At 43.4% G+C, this 13,800-nt stretch overlaps 1 protein-coding gene across 2 annotated transcripts in view; it reads left to right on the forward strand.

The window, feature by feature from the left end:
* The window catches only part of LOC106589883 (vinculin), a 63,698-nt gene that overhangs the window by 42,634 nt on the left and 7,264 nt on the right, over positions 1-13,800 (forward strand). The window contains exons 7-12 of one of the 2 annotated variants that reach the window (XM_014180294.2): positions 1,637-1,730; positions 2,358-2,505; positions 4,551-4,704; positions 4,879-5,054; positions 10,118-10,308; positions 11,189-11,388. In XM_014180294.2, the coding sequence (XP_014035769.1) occupies positions 1,637-1,730; positions 2,358-2,505; positions 4,551-4,704; positions 4,879-5,054; positions 10,118-10,308; positions 11,189-11,388 (963 nt within the window). The remainder of the gene's footprint in view (positions 1-1,636; positions 1,731-2,357; positions 2,506-4,550; positions 4,705-4,878; positions 5,055-10,117; positions 10,309-11,188; positions 11,389-13,800) is intronic. The other variant, XM_014180295.2, reaches the window with a different exon arrangement.

Genomic DNA, 13,800 nt, shown 5'->3' on the forward strand with positions numbered 1-13,800 from the left:
AGTGGTTGTTTGCTCACAGATCTAACTAGGTTCCATATATACTCTGTCCTCTCACCTTATGTGATCCTCAAACCTAATAATCATCAACGCATAAGCCCTTCACTGGATAGATGGAGTTTACTGTTACAGAGTGTGTCTTCTTGTGTTTTTAAAAGCATTGGTTACTGCTTTCTGTCCCCACCTCTCAAACCACCTGCCCACTTCTCAGCCTGGCTTCATCACTTGAAAAAGTAAACCTTGTTATGTGTCCCAAATGGCACCTTATTTCCTTTGTTGTGCACTACTCCTGGCTGGGTCCTCGTTGAAAGTAGTGCACTATATAGGGAACAGGGTTTCATTTGGGACTTGACTTCCCACTCCTGTTCACTTCCAGGCCGATAGGAAATTACTGTGTGTTGGTGCTAAGTTCAACTTTGACTTTGCTCAATCTTCCGTTTTAATACTGTGGATGGATAGGCTGGTCATCATTGTCATCCTTTTCTCTGACAAAAAAAACTTTAGAAAGGAGGAATAATCTTGGAGGTTTATTATTTTTACAGAACATGCAAACCATGAGTCCTCCCTTTGTTTAGTTCCAGTTATTACTTCAGTGATGTAGAATGTGGACATGCAGAATGGAATAGATCTTTTCTTGTCCCCAAAGGACAAAGGCTTTAAACTCACATGACTAGTAGCAGGTAGAACCATCACTTGTCTACCTGGATAGATGTCCTTCATGGTGTAAAAAGTCAAACTGTGTAAAGCCATTCAAATGCTAGTGTCCTTGTATATCCTATCATGCAAACTCATGGAAAACCATCTCCCTGTGTCTCTCACTCTACCACATGTTGTGTATAACAGCTCTGTCCCAACACTTGGCTGATGAATAGACTCATTGTCAAGCCGTCTCTTGACTTGGATGTATTTGATGTATTTCCATCCCTTCCAGATTGAGACACAATGGGACAGTCACAGTAGATGGGCTTTTTATGATGTGAAACAACACCCCTATTGACATTGAGTTCCAAATTACACACTATTCACTATATAGTGCACTACTTCTAACAAGAACCTGTAGGGCACTGGTCAAAAGTAGTGCACTATGTACAGTAGGGAATAGGGTGCCATTTGGAACTCACATAAGACTGTGGAAAGTGATTTGATTTTAAAACAGCATGTGCGTTTTTTAAAGTTGTGTGTTGCTAACTGCCAGAGGTTAATGAATAACAGCAATGCTGTACATCTGAGGTACAGATACTATCTGGTGTGTGTGCTGTAATGGTGCTGATCATGGGGGATGTCATGTCTTTGCCGTATCTAGCTTCATGTGTTCATCTGTGTGAATGCTGAGCTCATGTTCATCAGTCATCATCACATTAATGAATTCCCCAAGCAGGAAAATACTAGCATGAGATTTACAGACATGCCATTACCTACAGAATGGTTACCTTTAGAAAGGAATCATCATTAGGCAAATCATTGCCTCAGTTTTAGACACAATTAATTGTATATGACAATCCCTGTATATGCCGTAGTACAAAGTCCAAATGTGCCTAATTTCAGTCTTTTTTAAAAATATGTTTTTGGGGGAGGTTCTAGACTGAAAGTGATTAGTTATTCATCCATGTTGTCTCCTCTGACCCTGTTGTTGACCCTAAAGGATACAGAGGCCATGAAGAGAGCTCTGACGCTCATCGACTCTAAGATGACCCAGGCCAAGAGCTGGCTGAGGGACCCCGACGCCCGACCAGGTAACATGTCCTCCCAATCGCTCAATATACCAGGGTTCTCCTCGGGGACCCCCAGACATTTCACTATTTTCATGTAGCCCTGAACTAGCTCACCCGATTTCAAGTAAAGTGCTTGATGATTAGTTAACTATCTGAATCAGGTAGTTCTGGAATAGTTTGAATACAGGAAACAGCTGGGGTTCCCTGAGAAGAGGTTTGAAAACCCCGGCATTTGGGAACACCGTAGAAAAATGAAAATCTATGAAAAACAAAACAATGGCGAACGTGCATAAAGACGTCAGAATTCAGATATGACTTCTTTGTTTTAGCCACTGAGTTTTGAAACTACGGCGCGCGACATGGTTCAATGTGCCAATAAATCAGCACAATCTACTTTTTGAAGCTAAAATTGGGATCATGTATATACTGTGCTAATGACCATATAAAATTAGGAATTTATGGTAAGTACGTGTGGGGCCGCCATCTTTATACACCACTGCTATTGTTTTTATTGGAGTCAAAGTAGTCGCTCCGTGTTTCAGTCCGTTTTTCTTCTGTTTGGTGCCAATTGAACAGGACTCAGTGGTCCTTTTTGTCTTTGTGTTTGTAACATTTTGTGTTCTGTGCTCAATGTGTCCTGGTGATCAGGGGATGCTGGAGAACAGGCCATCCGTCAGATCCTGGATGAGGCTGGGAAGGTGGGAGAGCTGTGTGCTGGGAAGGAGCGGAGGGATATCCTGGCCACATCCAAAACCCTGGGGCAAATCACTGACCAGGTTTCTGAGATGAGGGCAAGGTATAGTACATAGAAAATAATAAAAATATATGCCGTTTAGCTGACGCTTTTAACCAAAGTGGCTTACAGTCATGCCTGCAAACATTTTATGTATGGGTGGACCCGGGATTCGAACCCATAAAATGCTGATGCTCCAGATACTCAACTTGTCTAAAGAAGGCCAGTTTTATTGCTTCTTTAATCAGGACAAGTTTTCAGCTGTGCTAACATAATCACAAAAGGGTTTTCTAATGATCAGTTAGCCTTTTAAAATGATAAACTTGGATTAGCTAACAAAACGTACCATTGGAACACAGGAGTGATGGTTGCTGATAATGGGCCTCTGTACACCTATGTAGATATTCCATAAAAAAATCTGCCATTTCCAGCTGCAATAGTCATTTACAACATTAACAATGTCTACACTGTATTTCTGATCAATGTGATGTTATTTTACTGGACAAAAAAATAGCTTCTCTTTCAAAAACAAGGACGTTTCTAAGTGACCCCAAACTTTTGAACGGTTGTGTATAGAATGGGAATGGAATCAATTCAACGTTCTGACAATGGCAGGGATTCGGTGGGGAATAAGTAGGGATTCGGTGGGGAATAAGTAGGGATTCGGTGGGGAATAAGTAGGGATTCGGTGGGGAATAAGTAGGGATTCGGTGGGGAATAAGTAGGGATTCGGTGGGGAATAAGTAGGGATTCGGTGGGGAATAAGTAGGGATTCGGTGGGGAATAAGTAGGGATTCGGTGGGGAATAAGTAGGGATTCGGTGGGGAATAAGCAGGGATTCGGTGGGGATTCCGTAGGGAAATAAGCAGGGAATAAACAGGGATTCCGTAGGGGAATAAGCAGGGAATAAACAGGGAAAAAGCTCGGATTCGGTAGGGAATAAACAGGGAAAAAGCTCGGATTCGGTAGGGAATAAACAGGGAAAAAGCTCGGATTCGGTAGGGAATAAACAGGGAAAAAGCTCGGATTCGGTAGGGAATAAACAGGGAAAAAGCTCGGATTCGGTAGGGAATAAACAGGGAAAAAGCTCGGATTCGGTAGGGAATAAACAGGGAAAAAGCTCGGATTCGGTAGGGAATAAACAGGGAAAAAGCTCGGATTCGGTAGGGAATAAACAGGGAAAAAGCTCGGATTCGGTAGGGAATAAACAGGGAAAAAGCTCGGATTCGGTAGGGAATAAACAGGGAAAAAAGCTCGGATTCGGTAGGGAATAAACAGGGAAAAAGCTCGGATTCGGTAGGGAATAAACAGGGAAAAAGCTCGGATTCGGTAGGGAATAAACAGGGAAAAAGCTCGGATTCGGTAGGGAATAAACAGGGAAAAAGCTCGGATTCGGTAGGGAATAAACAGGGAAAAAGCTCGGATTCGGTAGGGAATAAACAGGGAAAAAGCTCGGATTCGGTAGGGAATAAACAGGGAAAAAGCTCGGATTCGGTAGGGAATAAACAGGGAAAAAGCAGGGCTTCGGTAGGGAATAAACAGGGAAAAAGCTCGGATTCGGTAGGGAATAAACAGGGAAAAAGCAGGGCTTCGGTAGGGAATAAACAGGGAATAAGCAAGGATTCGGTAGGGAATAAACAGGGAAAAAGCTCGGATTCGGTAGGGAATAAACAGGGAATAAGCAAGGATTCGGTAGGGAGTGAACAGGGAAAAAGCACGGATTCGGTAGGGAATAAACAGGGAATAAGCTCGGATTCGGTAGGGAATAAACAGGGAAAAAGCTCGGATTCGGTAGGGAATAAACAGGGAATAAACAAGGATTCGGTAGGGAATAAACAGGGAAAAAGCTCGGATTCGGTAGGGAATAAGCAAGGATTCGGTAGGGAGTGAACAGGGATTCGGTAGGGAATAAACAGGGAATAAACAAGGATTCGGTAGGGAATAAACAAGGAATAAGCAGGGATTCGGTAGGGAATAAGCAAGGATTCGGTAGGGAGTGAACAGGGATTCCAACCATGCTGTGATTCCTGAAAAACCTTTGAACTTCGGGAAAGTTTAAGAATTTTACAACCGTCTTATGTTCTGTCTTTCTCTCTGTCTATCTCCAGGGGTCAGGGGGCATCTCCTGCAGCCAAGCAGAAGGCCCAGCAGGTCTCCCAGGGCCTGGATGTTCTCGCGGGGAAAGTGGAGAATGCAGGCCGGAAACTGGAGGCCATGACCAACTCCAAACAGGTCATCGCCAAGAGGATTGACGCTGCTCAGGTAGACTCTCTTGATTTATTGATTATTTTTTTTTGGGGGGGGGGGGGTTAAGAATTGCACAATGGAAAAAGTACAAATCCCAGAGGATAGCACACAAAGCATTAAACAGGCATTTATTTTCCATGGTCTTGAGCCTGCTGTGTTATGTTGACCTCTAACCCTGTGCCCCTGCAGAACTGGCTGGCAGACCCCAACGGTGGTCCTGAGGGAGAGGAAAACATTAGAGCCCTCCTGTCTGAGGCCAAGAAGATCGCTGACATGTGTGAAGACCCCAAGGAGAGAGATGACATCCTGAGGTCCATCGGAGAGATGGCTGCTCTCACCGCCAAGCTCTCTGAGCTCCGGAGACAGTAAGTAATCCATTTTATATACCCTAGAAAATACAATTGTATTTGTCACATGCTTCCTAAACAACAGGTGTAGACTAACAGTGAAATGCTTTCTTACGGGTGCTTTTCCAACAATGCAGAGTTACAGGTAAAAAATGTAAATGGAGAAAGTGACACGTGTGGAATAAATACACACTGAATAATGAATAACAATAACAAGTAAAAATAACATGGCTATATACAGGGAGTACCAGTACTGAGTCAATGTGCAGAGGTACGAGGTAATAACATGGCTATATACAGGGAGTACCAGTACTGAGTCAATGTGCAGAGGTACGAGGTAATAACATGGCTATATACAGGGAGTACCAGTACTGAGTCAATGTGCAGAGGTACGAGGTAATAACATGGCTATATACTGGAATACTAGGTAATAACATGGCTATATACAGGGAGTACCAGTACTGAGTCAATGTGCAGGGGTACAAGGTAAATACCATGGCTATATACAGGGAGTACCAGTACTGAGTCAATGTGCAGAGGTACGAGGTAATAACATGGCTATATACAGGGAGTACCAGTACTGAGTCAATGTGCAGAGGTACGAGGTAATAACATGGCTATATACAGGGAGTACCAGTACTGAGTCAATGTGCAGAGGTACGAGGTAATAACATGGCTATATACAGGGAGTACCAGTACTGAGTCAATGTGCAGGGGTATGAGGTAATAACATGGCTATATACAGGGAGTACCAGTACTGAGTCAATGTGCAGAGGTACGAGGTAATAACATGGCTATATACAGGGAGTACCAGTACTGAGTCAATGTGCAGAGGTACGAGGTAATAACATGGCTATATACAGGGAGTACCAGTACTGAGTCAATGTGCAGAGGTACGAGGTAATAACATGGCTATATACAGGGAGTACCAGTACTGAGTCAATGTGCAGAGGTACGAGGTAATAACATGGCTATATACAGGGAGTACCAGTACTGAGTCAATGTGCAGAGGTACGAGGTAATAACATGGCTATATACAGGGAGTACCAGTACTGAGTCAATGTGCAGAGGTACGAGGTAATAACATGGCTATATACAGGGAGTACCAGTACTGAGTCAATGTGCAGAGGTACGAGGTAATAACATGGCTATATACAGGGAGTACCAGTACTGAGTCAATGTGCAGAGGTACGAGGTAATAACATGGCTATATACTGGAATACTAGGTAATAACATGGCTATATACAAGGAATACCAGTACTGAGTCAATGTGCAGAGGTACGAGGTAATAACATGGCTATATACTGGATACTAGGTAATAACATGGCTATATACAGGGAGTACCAGTACTGAGTCAATGTGCAGAGGTACGAGGTAATAACATGGCTATATACAGGGAGTACCAGTACTGAGTCAATGTGCAGAGGTACGAGGTAATAACATGGCTATATACTGGAATACTAGGTAATAACATGGCTATATACAGGGAGTACCAGTACTGAGTCAATGTGCAGAGGTACGAGGTAATAACATGGCTATATACTGGAATACTAGGTAATAACATGGCTATATACAGGGAGTACCAGTACTGAGTCAATGTGCAGAGGTACGAGGTAATAACATGGCTATATACTGGAATACTAGGTAATAACATGGCTATATACAAGGAATACCAGTACTGAGTCAATGTGCAGGGGTATGAGGTAATAATATGGCTATATACAGGGAGTACCAGTACTGAGTCAATGTGCTGGGGTATGAGGTAATAATATGGCTATATACAAGGAATACCAGTACTGAGTCAATGTGCTGGGGTATGAGGTAATAACATGGCTATATACAGGGAGTACCAGTACTGAGTCAATGTGCAGGGGTACAAGGTAAATACCATGGCTATATACAGGGAGTACCAGTACTGAGTCAATGTGCTGGGGTATGAGGTAATAATATGGCTATATACAGGGAGTACCAGTACTGAGTCAATGTGCAGGGGTACAAGGTAAATACCATGGCTATATACAGGGAGTACCAGTACTGAGTCAATGTGCAGGGGTATGAGGTAATAACATGGCTATATACAGGGAGTACCAGTACTGAGTCAATGTGCTGGGGTATGAGGTAATAACATGGCTATATACAGGGAGTACCAGTACTGAGTCAATGTGCAGGGGTAATTGAGGTAGCTACACTTCATGACCAAAAGTATGTGGACACCTACTCGTCGGACATCTCATTCCAAAACCATGGGCATGAATATGGAGTTGGTCCCCCCTTTGCTGCTATAGCAGCCTCCACTCTTCTGGGAAGGCTTTCCACTAGATGTTAGAACATTGCTGCGGGGACTTGCTTCCATTCAGCCACAAGTGCATTAGTGAGGTCAGGCACTGATGTTGGGCGACTAGGCCTGGCTTGTAGTCGGCTTTCCAATTCATCCTAAATGGGGTTGAGATCAGGGCTCTGTGCAGGCCAGTCAAGTTTATCCCCACCGATCTCGACAAACCATTTCTGTATGGACCCTACTTTATGGACAATTTTTGGGGCCTTCCTCTTACCGCCTTGTATAGAGGTCCTGGATGGCAGAGAGCTTGGCCCCAGGGATCGGCCGTACTCACCACCCTAGCAAAGCATCCAGGGCTTCTTTTTTTTCTGTAAATATCTTAAAAGAAAATCTTTTGACTATCAATTCTCTGATCATTCAGCAAGTTTCCCCTACCAGCATCCTGCCCAATATCATGGTGAATAGCCTTAGAAGTTCTTTCAAATTGATAAGCTGGACATATAAAATGGTGATTAAATGCATCAATTATGGATTTCTTTCCTGTAATGCGGCCAGTGTCTGAATTAATTTGTTGTACAGAGGAAGTAGAACCCTTTTTAAGAATTTGACAGTTTTCCAGAGTTTATCCGGGTTCCCATTACAATCTGAAAGAGCGTTTATATAACAATCAGATGTAGCCTTTCTGATTCCTCAGTTGCTTAAAAGCTTACCAGTCTGGGCCTAAGCCAGTGTTCCTGGCCTTGACCCAAGCATCATCTCTTTTATGAATGACTTCTGATAATTCCACAGTGTACCAGGTATTAGATCTACCTTTAACCCTCCATTATATAAAGGGAGCATGACTATCCACAATAGTATAGAAGACATCTACAAAGAGGCTCAAAGCTGAATCAGGTTCAGCGATAGCTAAAATACAATCAAGATCACTAAAATAAAGATAATGTAAAAAAAAAAACATGATCACTGAAGTTTTTAAATTTACTCTTTGTGATGTCACGAGGCTTAGATTTTTTTGTATTCTCACATCTCTAATACAAACAACTGGACAATAATCACTAATGTCTTAGGAGAAGATAACAGTAGAAACATATCTCTCTGGTGTATTTGTTAGAATGAGGTCAATCAGAGTTGACTTTGATGGATATTTAGGGTTGGCCGTGTAGACTTAGTCACCAGCTGGGTTAGGTTTAGATTATTACACGTTTTTTAGGTTGTTGAAGCCTGCATTTCCTAATCATAATTTAAGTCACCCAGGATAATAACTTCTGATTTTGTAAAAGAAGACAAACTAGTTAACTCATTGAGTGCACAAAGGTTAGCCGAGGGAGGACGGTAGACCCTTATAACAGTTATGAATACATTTCCCCCCCAGACAAAGGCTTAAAGATTGTACCTGGGAAATGGATTTCAGTTAAGAGACAAAGAAAGATTTGTTTTTATAAAAATGGCCACTCAACCACCTCTATACTGTCTGTCAGCTCTGAACACATTATAATTCTCAATATTATTAGAGTCCAGAATGTCCCCAGAGATCCAAGTTTAAGTCAATAGCAGAATGTCCACATAGCCCAGATCTTAATGTAATCCAGTTTAGGAAGAAAGTTCCTAATATTCAGATGCATCAATCCAAGTCCTTTATGATTTATAAAGTCACATAGCTTGTTGAAGTTTCAATGTTCAATAGGCGGTTGAAGAACCTGTCTGATGGTTGATATTGATATAGGTGCTATGGCTATAAGATTGCATAGAACTGCACCATTTGGTCTATCCCTATTAGTAAAAGAGGGAGGAGTAGAAATTGGAATTACTTTTCCAAAGTTGGCTCCCCTGTGGCGGCAGCCAATGTCAATATGAGTCACTCTCGCAGTAACCAATGATGTAATGTTATAAACTGACTTACATGGGCTTTGGTTGCTATCATGCAACAGCCCAAGCCCTCTATGTGATTTGGAAACCAGGGGGTATTAAAGTTTATGGAATTCACATTTGAACTAGTAGTACTGGGTGAGCAGACCACAGTGGGCTTCTCTTTTTGAGCTAACAATAGCAGATCTAAGAGTGGAGTTCAAACTACTGGGTATGACGATTACAACTGAGAACACCCCCTGGCAGTATAGACAACTGTATGACGATACAGCTTAAAAAGGATGGGAGGTGTTACCTGAGCGGGGGGCTTTGTCTGTCTTTGAGTCAATATCTTAATGTGTAATGAAGAATATTGAAAACACTCCAAGGTTAAATATTGAGTTCCGCAGGGTTGGGTCCTTGGGCCAATATTGTGCTTACTGTCTGCTATCCGTCGGCCATGTAATTCCTTAGAGCAGTGGCATTGAAACCTTTTCAACGGGGACCCCAAATCTAATGACACAACCTTAAAATCAGCACATTTTAGATAATATTTTTAAAGAAACTAATAAATACATTTACTCAATACAATTTTATTTTTCAAATTACCTTTCTCAAAAACGTTTGTATATTGGTCCCCTACAATAATTGTACTTTAATTTTGCAGTTCCCCCTAGTGGGGTTGCGACCCCGACTTTGAATGCCACTGCCTTAGAGGTTAAGTGAACGTTATCACATTGTTTTCTTGCTGACCAGTAGTCCATAAATCTTAATCAACACCTACATGCGTCATTCTATTTCATTTAGCTTTCCCTAGAATAACTACCTATCGTGCTTTAGAGAGAGTCTATGGACATTTCATTTAGCTTTCACTAGAATAACTAACTACCTATCATGCTTTAGAGAGAGACTATGGACTTTTCATTTCCAGTACGTCATTATTGTCTCCCATTCACAGGGGTAAAGGTGATACTCCGGAGGCCAGGGCATTGGCGAAGCAGATAGCCACAGCCCTACAGAACCTGCAGTCTAAGACCAGCAAGGCTGTAGCCAACAGCAGGCCTGCCAAGGCTGCTGTCCACCTAGAGGGGAAGATAGAGCAGGCCCAGAGCTGGATGGAGAACCCCACCATCGATGACGGGGGAGTGGGTGAGTCTGAATGGCCTCATCTCTTTCTCATTCCTTCCTTAACCTTTATATATTTCTTTAACTCCCTCCCTCTTGCTTCCTTCCCCTCCATCTCTCTCTTGTTCTCCCGCTCTCTCTCTTAGCCCTCCTTCCTGCCTCTCTCTCCCTCTCTCTCTCTCCCTCTCTCTCTCTCCCTCTCTCTCTCTCTCTCTCTCTCTCTCTCTCCCTCTCTCTCTCTCTCTACAGTGAACATCAGTCCAGACTCTGTGTACATGTCTGCTTTGTTGTTTTTCACTGTGCACTACATTCCTCTGCTCTCTCCCAACCTCATTATCTCCTTGGCTTGTCGGCTCAGAAGCCTGGATATTCTCTCATCTGTTGTTAACGCTTAGACTCTGGGCTGTATTACATGGCCTACTGGAGAATGTTCAGAGTAAACATAATCACAACTATATAGATTAACATACAGCAATTAAGCAATAAGGCCCAAGGGGGTGTGGTATATGGCCAATATATCACGGCTAAGGGCTGTTAGGCACGACGCAACGAGGTGCCTTATTGCTATTATAAGCTGTTACCAACGTAATTAGAGCAGTAAAAATACATGTTTTGTCATACCCGTGGTATACGGTCTGATATACCATGTATTTCAGCCAATCAGCATTCAGGGCTTGAACCACCCACTTTATAATATAGAATGTCATACAGCGATATAAAATGTCATACAGCGATATAGAATGATGTGTGGGTGGTCCTACTACTCCTAACCCTCCGGCCCAAATCGGTAGAAACCCACCTATGATCTAAAGCTTTGTTTGCTGTGTGTCTACTCTCTCTACTCTGTGTGTACTCTGTGTGTGTGTTTCTGCGCCTGCGAGTATCTGACTGTGTCTCTCCTCAGGCCAGGCAGCTATCCGGGGGCTGGTGGCGGAGGGCCGTCGTCTGGCTAACGCTCTGCCAGGTCCCTACAGACAGGAGCTGGTAGGGAAGTGTGAGCAGGTGGAACAGCTGATGGCCCAGCTAGCCGACCTGGCTGCCAGGGGTGATGGGGAGTCCCCACAGGCGCGTGCCGTGGCTCAACAGCTCCAGGAGGGCCTGAAAGTAAGACTGCTCACATTCACTGTCACCTACAGTCGCTTCCAAGCCGTTATCCACACTAGTCCAGGATGTATTACATCCGGCCGTGATTGGGTGTCCCAAAGGGCAGCGCACAATTGGCCCAGCATCGTCCAGGTTAGGCTGGGGTAGGCCGTCATGGTAAATACGAATTTGTTCTTATTTAAAGAGATTTTTTATGTACCGATTCCATGGTACAGGGTGTACGAGTTGATATATTAAACAACGCAAGATTCAAGACTTAATGCTTTTCAGCTAAAATTATTATATAGAGTTCTTGCCACCAACAAAATGTTCAATATTTGGGGAATAAAATCATCGACGCTCTGCAGATTTTGTTGTGAGGATACAGAACCAATAGACCATTTATTTTGGTGTTGCCCTCAGGTAGCCTGTTTCTGGTCTCAGGTTCAGGAATGGCTGAAAATGCATAGCATTGATCTAATATTGACCCCAGAAATAGTACTGTTAGGAGATCTGGAGAGACCGGGTCAGTCAATTACTAATATACTAATACTCTTAGTAAAAGTATTTATCTTCAACTCGCAGTCTGTGGATTCTATTCGATTAGATAGATTGAAATTGTACATTAAACATCACAGTATAGTTGAAAGATATGTGTTGCGTAGAAATCCGAAGTGGGTGGCCAGCAGAGATAGATGGGATGGGCTGAGGGAAGCTGAGGGTTGGATGTGGAATTGGAGACAAGTGGGAGTGGAGTTGCTGTGTGAGAGATGATGGTCAAAGATAATTTTTATATTATTTTTACTTTTAAGTCAAAATAAATCATAATAAAAAGTACATTTGAATGACACTAAGTGGCAGAGTTTTCCTGAGGCTGAGGCCGTGCAGGTGTTTGTACACATATACACACACTCTCATTCAAATAAACACATACAAGAACACACACATACATGTAATAGTGCCAGACATGCACACAAACATATACAGTTGGCATTGCTGTCCTTTGTTTTAAATGTATTATTTGTTTGTTGTTTTCTTCTGTCTTCCTTTTTTCTCTTTAGTTCATTCTCTTGGTTGTTGGTGCATTGGGGGGTTCTTGGGGGTGGTGAATGGAATTAATTGTATATTTCCTTCCTGGGGGGGACTGTGGGAGGAGTCTCGAATGGTTGAGGGACAGCTATTGGGGAACTGTGGGGGGGATCTTGGAGGGTTGAGGGACAGCTACTGGGGAACTGTGGGGAGATCTTGGAGGGTTGAGGGACAGCTATTGGGGAACTGTGGGGGGATCTTGGAGGGTTGAGGGACAGCTACTGGGGAACTGTGGGGAGATCTTGGAGGGTTGAGGGACAGCTATTGGGGAACTGTGGGGGGGATCTTGGAGGGTTGAGGGACAGCTACTGGGGAACTGTGGGGAGATCTTGGAGGGTTGAGGGACAGCTATTGGGGAACTGTGGGGGGATCTTGGAGGGTTGAGGGACAGCTACTGGGGAACTGTGGGGGGTTCTTGGAGGGTTGAGGGACAGCTATTGGGGAACTGTGGGGGGATCTTGGAGGATTGAGGGACAGCTATTGGGGAACTGTGGGGGGATCTTGGAGGGTTCGGGTTCACGTTTTCTGGCCTGGTGGTCGATTGGTCAACATGCCTTTCAGCAGGGCATTGACCCTGGATGCTTCTGTGTGTCTCTCTGAATGGGAATCTGTTGGATGACTGGTAGGATGTAGTTATTGACCCTGGATGCCTCTGTGTGTCTCTCTGAATGGGAATCTGTTGGATGACTGGTAGGATGTAGTTATTGACCCTGGATGCCTCTGTGTGTCTCTCTGAATGGGAATCTGTTGGATGACTGGTAGGATGTAGTTATTGAGCGGCTTCACTGCAAGTATATTGTATGTTTAGAATATTCAATAAATAATTTTATTTTTATTTTTTTATTCTTTTTTTATGAACTGACTTGCCTAGTTAAATAAAGGTTAAATAAACATTGTAATAGTCATCCAGACTCTGGCTGGAGCTCACTCTGACACAGGCATGGTGAAATACTCCCCCTGCTGGCTGGAGCTCACTCTGACACAGGCATGGTGAAATACTCCCCCTGCTGTTTGGAGCTCACTCTGACACAGGCATGGTGAAATACTCCTCCTGCTGGCTGGAGCTCACTCTGACACAGGCATGGTGAAATACTCCCCCTGCTGGCTGGAGCTCACTCTGACACAGGCATGGTGAAATACTCCCCCTGCTGGCTGGAGCTCACTCTGACACAGGCATGGTGAAATACTCCCCCTGCTGGCTGGAGACAACAGCTCCAGTCTAATGCACTCAAGCCACTTTAACTATGATACCTTAAAGTAGCCCAATAAAACGTGTTTAAGAGTTATTCATGAAGTGAGAAAGCAACTTTAACATCAATTATTCAACAATAGCTGTAGAACTGC

The sequence above is a fragment of the Salmo salar genome, chromosome ssa28, assembly GCF_905237065.1.
Source record: "Salmo salar chromosome ssa28, Ssal_v3.1, whole genome shotgun sequence".
NCBI lineage: Eukaryota > Metazoa > Chordata > Actinopteri > Salmoniformes > Salmonidae > Salmo > Salmo salar.